This window comes from Solea senegalensis, linkage group LG7, assembly GCF_019176455.1.
Source record: "Solea senegalensis isolate Sse05_10M linkage group LG7, IFAPA_SoseM_1, whole genome shotgun sequence".
NCBI lineage: Eukaryota > Metazoa > Chordata > Actinopteri > Pleuronectiformes > Soleidae > Solea > Solea senegalensis.
Genome location: NC_058027.1, coordinates 16,664,937 through 16,682,869, shown reverse-complemented (window position 1 = coordinate 16,682,869; position 17,933 = coordinate 16,664,937). Strand labels below are relative to the sequence as shown.

At 42.0% G+C, this 17,933-nt stretch overlaps 1 protein-coding gene across 5 annotated transcripts in view; it reads right to left on the bottom strand.

Annotated features, from left to right (window-relative positions):
* cdh8 (cadherin 8) overlaps positions 1-17,933 on the bottom strand; it is an 82,417-nt gene that overhangs the window by 33,752 nt on the left and 30,732 nt on the right. For 4 of the 5 annotated variants that reach the window (XM_044030600.1, XM_044030601.1, XM_044030604.1 and 1 more), the window contains one exon: positions 16,768-17,062. The exons of the other annotated variant lie outside the window; for it this stretch is intronic. In XM_044030600.1, coding sequence (XP_043886535.1) covers positions 16,768-17,062 — 295 coding nt within the window. The remainder of the gene's footprint in view (positions 1-16,767; positions 17,063-17,933) is intronic. 5 annotated transcript variants of the gene reach the window in all.

Here is a 17,933-nt window from a genome sequence, read left to right as displayed (position 1 = left end):
GAAGCCTTTATGACTGTGAAAGTGAAAAGGCTGTCTGAAATTGCAATCCCCAGAACATATTCGTTGGCCAATTAGACAATTGTTCAATGGTGCCATGTAATATGGTCTGTTAATCAGAAAACATTCTTTCTGGTCTCATAGCTATCACTTTTCTTTCAGCGGTACATTTCAAACTGATGTAATGAACCCAAGCGTAGTGAAACTTTATAATGCACCCGATGACAATGACTGTTTAAATGAGCCCGGCTTTCACCTAGTCACTGTTCAAACCCTCTCACTTTCTAGGTCAGACAAATCGTGTGCCAAATCCTTTCTCTAAAATGGCTGGTCTGTGGGGGCAGGACTGTCCCCTGGAAGTGCCATTGCAGTGACAGGAAAGTGATTATGTATTGATCATGATCACATAGACACTGGTGTTGCTCTCTCTCTCTCCTGTCTGAGGGCAGAGAGGATAATAGCTCATGATCAGACAGGGAGACTGACAGCCTATCTCTCCAGGCAGAGCCCCAAGCACTATTTTTGGACTATTTTGCCACCTCTATGATTGAGATGCAGTGCAACGCAGAAATTATACTATTACCACTGCATTCAGAGTATTGTCTAATATAAAGTGCGACGCGGTGCTGTGGTGTTTCAGGCCAAAGCTCTCAATAACACAGATATGGTTGTAACGAGGTGGAGAAAACAAGCATGTTGAGGCATCCTGTCATCCATCCACGTTCGTCTTTCGCTCTCCAAGGAGAAGATGACATACTTGGAGGACGGCCAGTTGATTTTCCTACAGTATTCAAAGCCAAATTCCTGTGCTGCAGATGGGCATTTATGGCAGCACTGCAGATGGCCATTCGGGGGAAACCCTGAAACAAATAGTCATCCCTAAAAGCAACTGGTATGTGCAAATTGTTTTTGACATTATTAGGCTCAAACGCCCAATTTGTCACAATTTCCACCAAACACCTATGTGATCAGTTAGGGCTTTGACTGAAAGAGGTGGCACACATCAGGAAGATGTAAGCATTTTAGATGACAAGGAGGCACAGTGAATAAATGCACAGCAGAAAAACAAAAACAAACACACGCTCTCCCTCTGGCCATCACTCTTCATAACAGAGCTAATGCATGCTCATGCTAAACTGTGCGTTTCATGGCGGCTGCAGAACGCAGCTGAGGAAAAAGACATCAATGGAGAACACCCAGCGGGCTCCAAGATCAGGAGACGTCTCTGCGTTTCAGGTCGTAAAATGCTTTTTAGAATTAAACTAAGTACGATACAACATGGGCCAGAGGAGGTCGTGCAAAAGGAAACACATGTTTCTTCAAAATAAGATATGGTTGTCAGCATCCAGGAAATTGTTCCCCAGAGCTGATGATGGATATGGGATGCTGCACTTTTGAAGAGCGAGGGGACCATCACACTTAAGCACTTACATTATCATTGTTGTACTACAATTACTAGTCTCTCATAAGACAAAGAGGGGACAGTACGTGAATCTGTGTGTGTATGCATCCTCTTTTTTCTTCTTCCAGGAGTCGGCGACTGAGTCTGCTGCCTTGACAAGCCGTTTACAGGAACGGCACGAACAAAATAATTAAGAGGGTCCTTTGTTCCCCACTGATGGCCGTGACATACACCGCCATTTTAAAAGGGTTGTGTCACTGATTCACTTTAATTAGTTCATAGGAAACGTGTGCAAACTTGCAGAAAGAATTCAGGACTGAAAGCCAAGGACAGAAAATTGGGCACTTCACATGTTTAACTGCTCCCAAGGCATTTACAATGGCAAGGTAATAACAAAAAATAAGGCAAAGTATATTTCCTAATGAACAACTTCATCATGGGTAAATGAAGAAAACGGTGCTTAATTTGAGAACTCTGCCACAGGACCAAGAGAGTTTAATGTGAATTATGCTTCATCAATGGAAATAAAAAGGGGGTAGTTTCAGCATAATGTAAAAACTGTGGTGGGAAATGAACTTGTGGTTAATACTTACTACATCAGCACTAGCTCCAGGGTGTGGAAAACAGAGTTATTACTTAGTACCCGAAATGAGTAATATACACACACACGTGTGTGTGTGTGTGTGTGTGTGTGTGTATATACAGTATGTATATACATTTTAATTTTCACAGTTTTTGCAGCCATGGTTACTCCAGTCACAGAAAGCTTTTGACACATTATTCCAAATTATATCACACCTTTTGATCTATAATTTGCTTCCTATATTGTATATGATCATATCACCACATCTTGTTTATGCAGGCACATCTTAAGCACACCATTCAAATTAATAGACTGAATTGTCAAGTTCTCACAGCAAGTAAGTACTCCTGCCAACCACAGAAAGAAACAAATGTTATGTCAGCAGACATCCTTTGAAATCCAGACGGAAACATTTTTATAAATAAATAAAAATAAAATTTAAAAAAACAGACAGCCCTGGGCAGACATGGAGGACACTGTGCCAATTTAGGATTTGAATGAACACGACGCATCAAGCAAAATGAAGTCAATTAATTCTGAATAATAGGGTTGATCTTGGCTTGTGATTATTTCCAACAGCCCTGAGAACATACTTTCCCACTTAGCTCCCAATGACCAGCTACAGAGTCGCGGACCGACCACAAGCTCTGAAAACAAACGAAAAAAAAAAAACCTTGCCAAAGTTTTCATTCACTTCACATATTTCAGAGTTTGAGTTTGTGTTCTTGAAATGCCTAATACTTGATACAATCGACATATTTTTCTTTAATTTCAAGTCTAATTGAACCCCCTCTTCTGCCCAAAGCCTGATTTTGAAAAATGTCAAGAGGTGGACTGAGGGAGCGAGTGGAGCAGTGAGGGGCCGTGGTCTGGTAATGAAATCTGACACCGAGTTGCAGATACAGGCGTTCCGTGCTTCACATGACCGAGACACAAAACAACAGTGTACCACAGCCGAAAGCAAAGCCAATGGGAACCAGAGAAAGACAGAGGGTAAGCTCATTTTTATCCCAATATTTGCACCTGGATCAGAAACATTACTAGATACAAATATTCACTGATTTGCACCTGAAAAAAGTCATTTAGTCACTCTTTAAATATAATAATCAGCTTGCATGATTAAAAAAAATGATCATGTCAACTTCCTAGGTTGCAGCTCGGAGATTGTCGGTGTTTTCCAAAGAGCAGGGGATTTTGAAAATGGTAACAGCCCAGAAGTGGAGGGAGAATGCTATGCGGCACACAGGCAGTGGCGAGCGCATACCTCCAAGCCTTGCCCCACTGAGTCGTACGATGATCTGAGAAGCATGACCAAATGTGACTACAAACTCAAGTCAGGCAGAAAGTTTAATTGTAACAAAACAATGAACTTTTTTTTTTATTTTATGAATCAGGTACGTGATCTACATACGATGTCCTTGTTTATTTGTCGCTTGTCTGTGACAGCAGATGTAGTCTGGGAATATTTTTTACCATAACTTAATAACAATCAAGCAGATACATCAGCCATTGATCATAAAAAAAAAAGTTGCATACCAAGGTGGAAAGTCCCGAGGCATGAACACACAACTTAAAGATTTCAGAGAAAGTTCATAAAACAAAAGACTGAGTCAGAGGACGAGCTGGTATCCCTCCCTCAGAAACTGTTCCTCGAGGCTGCTGCGGTGCAAGAGGATGTTGTCAGTCAATTACATATTTTCTTTTCTTGCAGCCCGCAGAAGTAAAATAAAGCCTCGGGCCTCTCAGTGACAGTAGCACATCGTCTGTGGTCCATAACTCCAGCAATTGGCCCATCTAAAAGGCAGCATGTGACAGAGGTCCTTCACCTCCCACACAACTGCATTAAGACGCTGAGCACCACTGAATCCTGCCATACTGTAGGTTTTAGCGACGAGCACCTTCTAAGTAACACACGGTGTTCTCTGACAGGCATCCTGGCGTGAGAAGGGTTAAAGCGTTTTTTTTTTTCCTCCCCCCCCCAAAGGAACGTTGAGACATAGTACATCTACGTGACTGGTGACTTAATGTCTCCGTCAGCCAGAGAGAGCGCAGCTATGCCGCTGCCTGACAAGCAATCCATCACAGGGAACACACAGACAGAAAGCAGCGTGCAGTCACATAAAGTGTCCGCACAGCAGACATGCCGACACACATGCACACCTACGTCCATGACGGAGACAGACACACACCCCGTTAGCGGGAAAACAGTCATCAAGAAACGCGGCCGGCGGAACGAGGGAACGCGATCCAAGCAGGGAGGGGAAACACCTCACGCAGCTTAAACTCTAAAAGGGGGCGGACGACTGCGAAAAGAGGGATAAAAATGACAGGAGACGAGAACAGCAGAAATAGTAGAGTGTGGATTTACACCACTTGTAATCCCAAGGTTTGTTTACACCAGGAGGGAAGTGAAATTTTAAAGGGCTATCTCTGTAGCGTGCTGGAGAGCAGATTCACCCAATTACACAGCAGCTCCCTGTGTGACATAGTAAACCTGCTGTAGGATTTACTCTGTTGTCTGCGTGCATGTGGCTTTGAATGTGTGTGTGTGTGTGTGTGTGTGCAGACTGTGACTGTGGTAAAACCACAAACTGACTAAATCCATTCTGCAGTGTTGAGAGCTGCCAGAGCAGAAGAAGTCAGCGTAATGCCACAAATCAGCCACCAAGCATGACAGCGCGACAGCAGTGTAAAACACAAACTAACCCCACCTGGACTGGACTGGGTATTGGTCAGCAATAAAACATTTAAAAAATAAATGCAATAACAGCAGCACATTTTATGTAAAACCTGCTGCAACAACAACAAAAAAAAAGTTTAAAAACTAGATTGAATTACTATAAATTCCGATGACAAAATGAAAGCAGTGAAAGCATGGAAGACAAGTTTCTTCTTCTTTTTCTTCTTTGCCTTCATTGTATTATACAGATGAGCCGCGGTTGCAACTGTACAAGCCAGGCAAGAGCTTTAGTTAATGGGGGACATGAAGAGGAGGGCTTTGCCCATACTGGAGATTTGATCCTTTCTTCTTATCAGCTTCTTTTTCAAATGACCTTGCTGCACAGACTTTTATGCCTCTCCCCTTTATACTCTACCGGTGATTGGATGGGCCTCTCTAGTCTCAAACCTCTGCCACCTTGATGAATGTGTTCCACCCCCATTTATGTTACACTGACCAATCCCCTCTTCTAGCAGCTATAGCATGCCACATGAATCTTGGCTGTAGTCAGTCACTTTAAGGTACACACACACACACACACACAAAGATATCGTTAAGCTATTCTCTTGCTCTCTTTATGTCAGAGCATCTTTTCTTTGTTTCTTTGACTGTTGAATTTATCCAACATTATCTTTCGTAAGAGCCAGAGGTAAACCTTTTAAAAGTGTTTTTTTATATATATATTTGAATGTGATGCAATCGCTATGTTTAATTTTAGGTATTGAGAGCCAGGTGCCTGCAGGGTCCAAATAGCTATGGTTGATACCTCAGACAATTAATAATGCACACATGGGGAGATGAGAGCGTAAGGGATCCTGCTTGCGCTGCTCAATCACCTGAAGCACAAGAGGGGTGCACTGCCTCCAACTTACAAATCCCTCAATTATATTGACTTTTGAATACAGAGCCACAGAGAAAATAAATCTTTTTTCTTTCTTTTTTTTAACGAGAATTGTGTGGGAATGTTGCTCTCCTCAGTACAAGACAATATTAAATGAGAAAAAGGACGCACAGCTGCAAGTGTATCACAAAAGGTCCTGCAACCAAACATTAAATATCCACAACACTTTCTGCTTGAATAATTAATAGGTGAGACGTGGCTGTGCACTGAAGAATGTGTGTGAGAAAGCATCCTGGCATCTTAGCAGATATGAGTAAGCTTTTGCCAAGTTGGAAGTGCGAACTTGGAGCCCTCCTCATTTCGCCTGCTATAGTGATAATGCAGAGCAGACCTCCCACTCACCAGCATGACTTCAAGCCATCTTCTGATCTCACTTCTGGCTGATATGTAACACAGCTGATAAAGACACACACACACACACAACAAACTCTCACACAAGAAAGTTAGATAACTCAATAAATAATGGAAACAGAACTTCACTAGCGTCATATTTCCGGGATCCCCAACAGAATGTCACTGCATCCATAAAATGTGTTCTGTGTTAAATATCAGTGAGCAACTAAAGCTGTAAAAATATGGCTCCTTTAGTAATTTTACTTCATTTAAAATGTAGAGTGAAGAGTGTCGTTGGCGCACAGTTCAGTCGTGTTTCATGGGCGAGTGAAGTGTCAGCTGTGGATCAGCGAGTGACTGAGAAGACTGCGTCACTGCTGCACGAGCTGCTTCTCCAGTAAGACGTGATAGTAACGACACCCATGCTTCTGTTCAATTCCAACAGGACAAAATGGTGTTTTAAAAAAAAGTGTACTTCTTCAAAAACTCTCATTATCCCAAACCTGCTGAGGCCAATGCAATGTATTTTTTTTTTTTTTTTCAAAATTTTGAACAGAAACAGTCAACGATTAAGTCAAGCAAATAATTGGCTGTTTAATTAGGGGGTTTATAATCATGTAGCAGGGTCAGTTCTTTTAATTATGAGTATAATAAGGTGTAAAAACAGTACACACACACACAGTGTGATGTGCATTTGAAAACTGCAGGTTGAAAAACAAAGACTAGCCATTATGTATAATATGTTGTCATACGGGAGTTTTGTGACGTCTTAGAAAACCTTTAAAAAAATTAAGGTTCAAAGGTTAAAAAAAATCTCTTTTTTTTTTTCAAAACCACTTTAATACAAAGGTGTTTATGATTCATAAAGGGTTTATAAAAAGTTATGTAATTAGTTTCAATATTAAAAAATAATAATAATTATACCTTATTTATCACACATTGATCAAGGCTCACTATTGCTGCTCACTACCTCAGGTTGTTTGTCTTTAAAAGTACAACAGCACATGGCTGACACTGCAGTGTAGACTTTGGGGTGAATGGCTCTATTCTTCTTTTATTCTGCACAATACATTTTCTCTTTCACTGTCCCCATTGGCTGCTCAGATGTGTGCACGCTCAAATTCAAAGCCAAAAGACAAAGATGAAAACCCCATATATGTGTTGTCATTTAAGAACAGGGTGATATCTTAATGGATGTTGGACAGCTGGAGGAGAAAACAAGCAAATAAAAGCAGCACATACAACTAAACGTTTGTACTGATGAATTTCCTGACAGTGGCAAGTCTCTTGGCCTCTTTCGGCCTCACACTCAAATGAATCCCTCACTCACTGTTGACAATCTGCCCACCAGTGGCCAGTAGAGGACAATGCAGTGTCTTCAGACCGCCCGCTGTAAGAGAGGACCAGTCCCTGTCCTCTCCCGCAGTACAGCTGCACTGAGGTGAGGAGGCTGTGTCCTTGTTTTCACTTTCACACTGATTACATGACCTCGATACAGCGACTACCAGTGTGTGGCAGCACAACAGCGCAAAAAAAAGACACCTGCATTTGAAGGTTTTAAAAACATTTCACTGGAAACACAAAAGCTCTTTTTGGACGGGAGTAATTTTACATCGGAGGTGATGCATTACCAGCATTACTTCTCAGTGATTTTATTCCAGTCTGAATGTCAGTAATCATTATTGGACGATGTCAGTAAAGATCACGGCGACTTTTACCTTCATTAAAAAATGAACCCAGGTATAACTGATCCCGTGTGAATAGACCAGCAGTAAATATATGCAGAAATGTTCCATCATATCATGTTTACAAGTAGTTTTCTGGGAATTTTCAAGCATGGAGGTGCTTGAAGAAGCATTAAGTTTCACACTAGAGGGTCAGACATGTCTGTGGCAAACCTTTAGTGTTTTCAGCATGAGAACATGACACTATTCCAAAATAAAAGAAGGTTAACAGAAGTTGTAGTAGGCCTAGGCTATGTGCCTATACAATCACCCAGTAGGCATGTGTGCCTGCATTTGTGATATCACGAGTGCGCACAGGAAGCAATGTCATACGCACATGGCGCCCAGGGGGTGACGGCGATGTGTAAATTGATTAACTCCTCACACTTGTGGTACTTTCACTTTCTTTTTTCTTATCCGGTGCGAATTGGCCATTAATATTGCAGATGTCCTGTGGTAAAATTATATTACTCCCTTACCCATGTAAGTCTAATCCCGCCCAAATAGTGCTTTCATTTTATATTTGGATATTTTTTTGACAAAAGGTCTTTTCCCGCTGCAGCCATTCACGACGTAAAACTGCATTCAGCCAAAAGAAAATAGTGTTTATAGTGTAATAGTGTAGTGTAAAATAGTGTAACTTTTGCTCATTGTACCACTGTCAATTGAATTAATCCACTCAACAGCAACACTGAGGCAATTTGCATTCTTCACCACGTCACTGGAAAAAAGAGGCACACAACAGCTCTAACACAAAAAAAGCACACACACTCCCTCATTTACCTCCTTCCGTTTCATAAACTTTCTTGTTTACCTCCTTCTTTTTGTTCTTCATGGACACAGGAACACAAAAAAAAAACAAAAACTATATGCTGTCTGAAATGAAAGGCTGTTTTTTTCTTGTCCCTAGTCTCACTGAGGGTCTTTTGCTATTCATTGGGGCAAGGCAGCTAGGCCAGAAAGTGAGGCAATCTTATGCAGATCACATTGAAGGGCTTCATTACCTCCAAGCCAGCTACTTTTTGTTCTCCCTTAAGGGAAGAGTGAGAGAGCGAGCATTAGCCAAGCAAGAAAGAGCCATGGCAGGCAAAGAGGAGGGGGCGGGGGGGAGGTGTCCATGTGGGCGACTCAGGGGATAAGGGACAAATTACACCTAAACAACAGCATTTTTACGATGGTGGAGATAGGCGCATGCTAACAGAACTGTGTCTTTTCATTCACATGTGCACTTACACGCGTAGGTGTGTGTGTTATGCACGCGTTCACATGTTCACGGCGCACACTGTGCATGTGTATCTGACTGCTTTCATTAGAAAAAAAACCCCGGAATGCCCCAAGAGGCTCTAAGGGGTTTATATTTCCGTATCTAGACCAATGACTGATGATGTTACATACATAATGCAGAGGTACAGTGGATAATAAATAACATATGATGAATTAGTAATACACATTTGTATGTGATACTGAGCAGCCAACACTCTGCATACGTGTGTGTGTGTGATGTTATTTTCCCTTTCTTTACACTGCTTTTTGTTATGGAATACCTGACGTGCCCTTTATTCTTTATGAGAGACGTGATGCCTAAGTGTGGAATAAAGAGATGCTGTTGAATTAACAACGGCACAAGCATAAGCAGTGATGGGGTGAATGGGGAGGTAAAGCATAGAAAAAGCAGACAGTGGGTTAGTGACAGGTGACAAAAGTCACACATGGTTGGATTTAAAAAAAAAAAACAAGCCTAACTCTCACATACACAACAACACAAACATACACAGAGATACACAAGTGCAGATGCTGTTGCCAAATGAGGTGAGATAGATTGGAGTAGCAGGTTATTTACAGAGAAACTCCAGCATGTCAGTTAAATTCTCTCTGCCTCAGAGGCCTGTCCTATCCCCATTTAGCACGGCCACGGAAAAGGGCAGGCTGGCACGCACGCTGCCTGGCAGTTAGACAAACCGAAAGCAAGTCAGAGGCTTGGCCAGGTTCACTGCTCTGACCCTGTGTGACCCCCAGCTCAGCCTGAAGTGAGCTGCCCACACCATCACCACAGCCCCAGTCTGCCATGTCCCTGCCCAGCCCAGGAGCCTGGTCGTCAGATGTGCCCCAGCCCTGCACTGGCCCAGCTCTAGACCAGCTGCCCACTATGTTAAAGGGCCAAAGGCACCCTGCCACTCAGTCCATCTGCCAAGCTCCAGACCAGAGTCTAGCATCAGAGAGGAAAGCGACAAAAACACCAGACACTCTTGCTCTTAGTTCTCTGCTCAAAGCTCAACAGAGAAATGCCAGATAAAAGATGAAGTATTAATGTGCCTCTTTTACTTAGGCTTGCTGTGACCCTGATATGGAGCTAGGGTTTAAACAAATTAAATTGCAGTTAACGCATTTAGATTTACACTTTCCGAGACCAAAATATGCTCAAGGTTTCCTGCGAGATCAGCAAAGTACATAATATTTTTGGAATCTGTAGGAAGGAAACTTTTAATAGAACATTTGGCCTAAGAGGAGCATGAAATGTTCTCAAAATAGCTCAGCGTCTGTGGATTGATCAGAAAAATGGTGAAAGTGAAGAAAGCGCGACACTAATCATAGACATAGACAGATATGTAGATGCTTTGATGACACAGTATTTAACAACGTTATCTTTCATTAAGTATTATGTATCTCTGTATCACCAAGGAAAGTGTCATCAGTGAGCATTCTGCTGTTGTGATGTTGGAAGCATGAGCCAATCGGCTCTGATAAAGGTCTGCATCTTGCTCATTTCCATACATCTAAAGCCTGTTCATTTATCGTCCAAATCTGTGATGACAAGCCTTTACTTATTTTCCCAGCTGCCGCTGGTGATGAGAGTGTAATCAGAAACATCATTAAGGCCCCACATAGATGGCTGTGCCGCTTGGTCCTGTTACCAACACCCATAATAACTCTGAAAATGCAAATCAACTCCAGGTAATCTATTAATGTCACTTCAGTTTTATGTCTGCACTCTAATTTAGCAGATCTTGACACATTTGGCCGGGATCTGTGCTTCCATGCAGGTATTCATTTTGGTGGGGTTTCAGAGAGCACGGTCCATGCGAAGGGGAGATGGGCCATCTGTCTATGTGCCTGTTTATTAATCGCCCTGATAATGAAGCGCACTCGCAGCTCAGCGCTCCTGGGGCATCTCCCGCGTGAGTTTAATCCAATGAAACAACTTTCAGCAAGTTTGTTTCACAGTGTAGCAATTATTGTCATTTGCACCCCCTCAGTGCAGGGGGGGAGGGTCTCGTGACCTCCGCTTAATTACATGAAGCTTTGCTTCAATATGTAATTTCTAACTACATCACAGCCCCCTTGTTAGCCGCAGAAGGGTAGCAGAGCCTCGCGAATCCAGCATATGGTCAACAAACACATGAGATGGGTTTCTCAGCTTGTACTGGTCCTAAAGTCGAAGACCCCACTAACAGGAAAACAGGACCCACTAAGCCTCAGAGATCTTTGTAATCCACACAAATGATCGCACAAATAAGCAAGCAACCGTCATGTGAATTGAACACATAAGCACCAGAAGCATCAAAAATTCATTTCATGAAAAAGATTAATAATAATAATTTGGCCTTTCACCCTTCAATTAAAAGGCATATCATGATCTTTTACTGACAAGAAATTACGCAACCACTGAATTTGTAAAACTACGGAGCCCCTAAAGGGACATCGAAATAAAAAAAAAATAAAAACTTTCTTACGAGAAAGTTTCTCGTGCGCACGAGATACTTTCTTTGGCAGCGACGGTATCGAAGGTGATCAGCCCCGCCTCAGTGCCTCAGGACACTCACTGCGTGCAGTGCGTGGGGCAGAGCAGCGTTACCTCGGCCTGTACTGATGAAATGATCCGCTGACATCGCTGTTGATAAATGAACAATAAATAAATAATAACAAATACTCTTAATATTTTTATAGAAATATGTGTTCTCATGTATTATTATTCCGTGCTTTTATTTTGAAGTTGTATGTTCAGTGAAGGTCACCTGAGCCTCTTGGGCCAATGAGGTGTTCTGATTTTCAGCCATGTAAGTTACGGACATGGATGTATTGTTACGGATTGTGGCCAAGACATGGTGCTGACTTTTCCCTCCTAAAATAGCAGAAGAGATAGAAAACGTAACATGTACCATGTGGAAAACACATATATCACAGTAGTGCATGTGTATGTATATGTATGTCCACAGGAGGATTGTGTATATGTGTGTGTGTGTGTGGGGCAATCTCAGCTGACATTCAAAGTCAAAATAAATAAAACATTAATAATATACAAACTTTCAAACTGTCAGGTCGAAAAGTTTACATTAAAAACAAAATAACGGGTCAACAACAAATCTATCGATCACCATCAAATGACAACGATGTCAGCGGATCATTTCATCAGTACAGGCCGAGGTAACGCTGCTCTGCCCCACGCACTGTACACAGCGAGTCCCCGCTAAGGCGGGGCTGATCACCTCTGATACCGTCGCTGCCAAACTATAAATACGTCATATCTTAATACACAAACCACATTTTCGAATTGTAAATGACTAATTTCACGCCTCAAATGATCTTAAAACTGCGTTCGTGGACATCACGCGCATACAGTACTTTCTCGTGCTCACGAGAAAGTATCTTGTACACACAAGATACTTTCTGGTGTGCACGAGAAAGTATCTCGTGCGCACCAGAAATGTTTAGTTTTTTGTTTTTTTTCGATGTCCCTTTAGGGGCTATGTATAAAACACAATAAATATAAATGAAATAATCTGACTTTAATTAAAGCTGCAATTTTTTTTTTCTTAACAGCGGATATGAGAAGTATGCAAAAAACAATGCTCAAACTGATGAGCCAGCTCTGTGGTTCCCCACAACACAAGACAACACAACACAACACAAGGCCCTGAATTGCATTCAGCGTTACCAGTATTTGCAACAGCAGATACACTGTGGAGGAAGAATAATGCTGTTTTGTTTTTTTTTTTACATTTGTTTAACAGAGGGAAGACATGTTGCTACCATATAGTCATGATGAGCTGATACTGAACACATTTGTCTGCCCTTCTTTAAGCATCGGTTGTTAAAGGGGACCAATGTTTTATCCGTTTTTTGCCAATTACCAATTTAGAACAAACATTGCAAGTTCAGCAGCTCACTCTGCATGAGCTGTCTCCAGTGGTGGGAAGTAACACTATTGTTAACTACATGAAAAATCAATGGCTACTCTGGGTTTAGATTTAGCTCAGACTGAACACAAATATCTTGCCGACTCGTTTTAACTTGACATGACGCTAGTACTTTTTTATAGTTAGCCGTCTTTCTAAAGCGGACAGTGCAGTAAGTGTCATGACAGGTCGTGATATAAGGCCTGAACGCAGCACATACTTCATATTTGACATTTCTCAGGTTGCCATGAGTAGTTGTGCTGAAATAGCAAGCCTTTCACTAAAGTGTGTATGTGCAGCTGCTTTAACCCTTCTAATACTATTTGGCATGCATACTTCTCATTATCATAAGTCCTAGACTGGTTGTGATATCATGGAAGGTGAAAGTTATCTTGGAAAAAGGGGGCAGAAACACTTACTCATCGAACATTTTTTGACAATTCTACAGCTATAAAATCAATATAAATCCAGACAGCCTGATTATCATGATGGTCATAAGGGGGTTAATAGAATGGTAAACGGCCCGCACTCTCTCTCTACTGCCCTGTGATTGGTCAAATTCTCTCAAGGCTGGAAAACAAACCTAGAAGAAGTCTGGTTCTTTCTGGGATCACCTCATTTGCATTATTGATCAATAATGCCAAAAATAATTTCCCTATGAAATTTTCTCCTTGGACACATCACCTCATAGTACCAGCAATTCAAGCAAAGCAATCACAACACATCATCCCGCATCCTTGCACGATCAAGATCAAACTCTGGGCCTCCAGCACAGCCGCCGTTTTGCTCTCCAGTCCGTCTTATTGTTGCTTTGCACTCTGAGAGGTGATCTACTAATCAATTAAAATGGTAGTCACCTTCATTTACAGCCATTTGGGGCAACAAAAGTCAGAGAAAAGTCAAAGAAAGCCACACGTCTTATCCGACTGGCCCCTTTAAAGGAAGAACAAAAGGTCTTTCTCCTTCATTTTCTATTAACCTCCATGTTCCTTTGTACACAGGAAACATGGTGACCTCAGCGACCCATGTCACATATCTCATCCGGCTGTGGGGAATATGTCCTATGGGGGATGGTGACATTCAACGACGGGGTTTTCTATCGAGAAGTAGTCCTTGACAGATAAAAGATGGGTGTTGATATTTGTCCCTCGTCTCACTGTTGCAGCGTGAATACACCCTTGATAAGTGAGGAGCTGGTAAGACATTGATGAAGCCTGGAGCGGAACTGACAAGCTCTGAGAGCGGATAACATCGTCAGGTGAGCCAAGCCGTTACGGACTGGATTAGATCTTTGATTATACGAGGCAGGTGGGTTCGTGCTAAGCAGAAACACACATCAGCACACTCACCGCTATCGGGACACAATACAACACAATGTAATGTGGCCTTTCATAACATGCGTCATAATTACATTTTAACACCTCTCAGTGTCTCATCACTGTGGAGAGTTGCTTAAAAGCAGGCAAATGCAACAACATTTTATTTTACCTTCCTTCTGGACTCTATTACATGTCTGCTTTTAATCCACTGGCACCTGCACTCATTCTCGTACCAGTGTGAAAAAGAAGAAAACACCACTGTAAAAAAACAACAACAATAATAAAAACAACAGATTTTTGAGGTGAGCGAGATGGATGACTTATTGTTGCCTCTAATTCTTCCCATAATTCCGCAAAACACAGGAAAACATATCATGAGGAAAACTCAAAGAAAAGCCTTTCAAGCAAACAACTGAGCAGTCGTGAATGTTTAATTAATCAGTAGTGACAAAAGGGAACAACAGTCTACAAAGAGATACTGATTTCCATTTCTTATGCATTATCCCCACTGGCAAATCACAGACTGCTGTCAGCTACCACTTTCCTGTCTGCCCCATCACCAAGTCTGTATTCCACTGACAAAAAAAAAACAAACCCTCAGAGAGTTACAGTACATTTCAATGAAGATCAAAAAAACTAGGAGCAGCTGAGATCAAGTAAGAGTTCCGACAGTGAGAGTTCACTGATATTCTGTGTTTACATGGATATTTCATTTTGTTTTGTTTTCTTTCTTTCTTTCTTTTTGCCGCAGACGCATCAGCCAATAGGAATCGGTTACAATCACAGGAATCTGAGGCAAAACCACCGCTATGGTGAAGAACTGAAAGAGATGCTACAGCCTACAGATGGGATTTACCAAACAGATTCCATTACATACTGAACACCATCTGCCCTACCATGTTTTGTCAGCTTCATGACAGGTAACAAGAAGAAGCTCAATGAGGAAACAAAATAACAAGCACTCGCTGCCCAACAACAGACCTTGACACCCTCGCTCAAGTCCTCCAATGTCAAAATGGCATAAAGACACACTCTGATCTTCTTTCTGCTACTGAGAGAAACATTTTCTACAAGACTTCTGGTGCTCTGGGGTCAGAGTCAAAGCCCCCCGCAGAAACAAAACAAAAAAGCAGTGTACTGATCCACTTGTAGGTCTCTGCCCATCCTGGATGCGATATACACTTCAATTATGTGGTCGTTAATAACAATAAAGTGGACCGGATCACACACACAGAGAGATGTCCTGTACAAGAAGGGCCAAAGTCGTCTCCATCTGCTGGGGAGACTGAGGTCCTTTTTCTGACAATGTGGTGGCGTCGGCAGCGTTCTATGCCGTTTTCTGTTGGGGAAGTGGATGTACCGTCAGGGACCGGAACAGACCAGATAAGCTGGTGAGGAGAGCCTCACTCACCTCCTTCACAAAGGAGGTGAGTGAGAGGAGGATTTTGGCAAAGCTAAAACCCATCATGGACAACTCCTCTCACCCGCTGCACAACACTGCGGCTGCAATGAGCAGTTCCTACACCCACGGTGTAGAAAGGAACGCTATTCTTTTTTTAAATTGTATTTCTATTGGCCTGTGTTGTATTTCTATTCTTTGTCCTTTAATTGCTGCAACATGTGAATTTCCCCAGTGTGCGATCGGTACACTCGAATCTAATCGAATCTACACAGTGGTCATTTAAATGTATGGATACAATAGGAATATGGATATATGTAAACACTAGCATACAGTGAAGCAGAACGTGTTTGCAGTAGTCTGCCAGTTTGTGTGAGACCATAGAATAGCAATTAGCATCGTTCAATGCTGTCAAGCTAAGTGACAATATGCTGCTAACAGTTGGAGAGTGTAAATACAAACCCATTATATGCTTTATTTGTTTTCTTCTGCTTCTACTATAATCTTTCGTAAAGAAATATGCAATTCCATATCACTTAAATAATAATAATAATTAAAACAAATGAAACAAAGTAGTTTGACGAGAGATGCTGTCATCAGTAAAATAACATTGATTGGGCTGTCTAATATGACAGCCCTATTATGTCTAAATGTCTCTCCAGAAATGCTTGGTCTTTGTCATCACCATCTTACATCACACAAGTGTCTACAGTCAAGACAAAAAACTCCACATATTCCCAAATGATCCACATCATAAGACAGTGTGGCCCCTGACCTTTATTAAGTAGGAAATAGAAAGTGCAAAATCTGGATTGTGTGAGCAAGCGTTTCACTGTAGCACATCCTATTTTATTTCCACTGTTGTGAGTATGTTTGCTTAAACATTATTGGACTGTTTGGCTCCTGGCTCTCCGGGTTGTTGGTTGGATCGTTTTAGACGTTTGAGGAATATAACATTCGCATCAGGTGACCTTACTTGGTATTTTTGACATCCAGTTGCATCACTGATCTATGGGTGAAGTCAGTGATTGGCTTTGATTTATCATTCACACTATTTCCATATATGCAGTATATATATATATATGGCATACTTATTTCCTCTCCCTCGTATTCACTCATTATTTTTATGCAGTAGCTGATTATGGTTCAGCCGCCTCAAAAATCGCACACACTGATGAGGTTGCTGCACGCGGCACAGACCGGACGTGTGACTCACCAACAGCAGACATTTCTGGAACAGAGGCTCGGTACGGGCCTTCGATGAACTGTGGTGGATTGTCATTTATGTCCTGGACTTTAATGATGAACTCGGACGGCGGCTCCAAGGGCTCATCCGTATCGGCATTGACGACCTGGGCAGTCAGCGTGTACTCTGCCTTTTCTTCGCGGTCCAGCCTCTTCATGGCGTGGATGTCACCCGTTAACTCATTGATGGCGAAGATGGTGCCAGCCCCTTCACCTGCCAGGACGTATTTGATGTTCCGGCCGCCTACATCCAAGTCTGTGTGTAGCTGCAATCAAAAGGCAAAAAGGTTAGAGTTAAAAGGTGCGGCAGAGTCCTCAGTTTCATTCCCACGCTGTATATACAGAGATGGGAGTCCTAATGAATGCAAGTTGATGAGCTCAGCACAATCTTGACATTCTCATAATGTAAATGCAGAGAAGTGTGCAGTATATGACTGTGCTGTTTATGCTGCTTTGCTTGTGTGGCAACTAGTGTCTGTAGCAGGGTACTAAAAGTGGCTCAACAAAGCCTACACTTTAGTAAATGAAACCCGCAGGGGACAATAATTCATAAGTAGTACAGGAAATTGACTTACTCAACATGGCTCCTTGTTATACCTCAGAAATATATCATACAAACACACATTGTGGGGGATATTGCTCCCCACAGTCTGAAAAACGCAGACCGAACGAGCTACATGAGCTCTGGATGTGCTTTCCACGAGACTGCGACAACAGAAAAGCATCATAATCGATGAATCTCTGAACACAATGATTCATGCTCACAAATAACTAGGCCCAAAGTTACTGGACTATACTGCATGCTCCTCATTATTTTTGTAATTACAGTTTCATTAGTTGCAAAAGTTGCATTATGTGCTAGGCTGACTGGCTGGCTCCCACTCGCCACACGAGCTGAGTGTAACTAATGAGTCTGACAATGCTACATAAGGCCTGTGGACAGGGGAGCAGGCAAAAGCTTTAGCTATTTCAAGTTAAAGAGGTAAATTGGAAAGGCAGGAGATACATGGTGCAGAAAGAAAGAGGTCAGAGAAAGTTAAAAAAAAAGTTAAAAAAAAAAAAACACCAGGGTTTTAAATGTTATGCAGAGGACTTGTTTTGTATGTGTATGATCAGAAAAGGGACTTCCTTCACTCC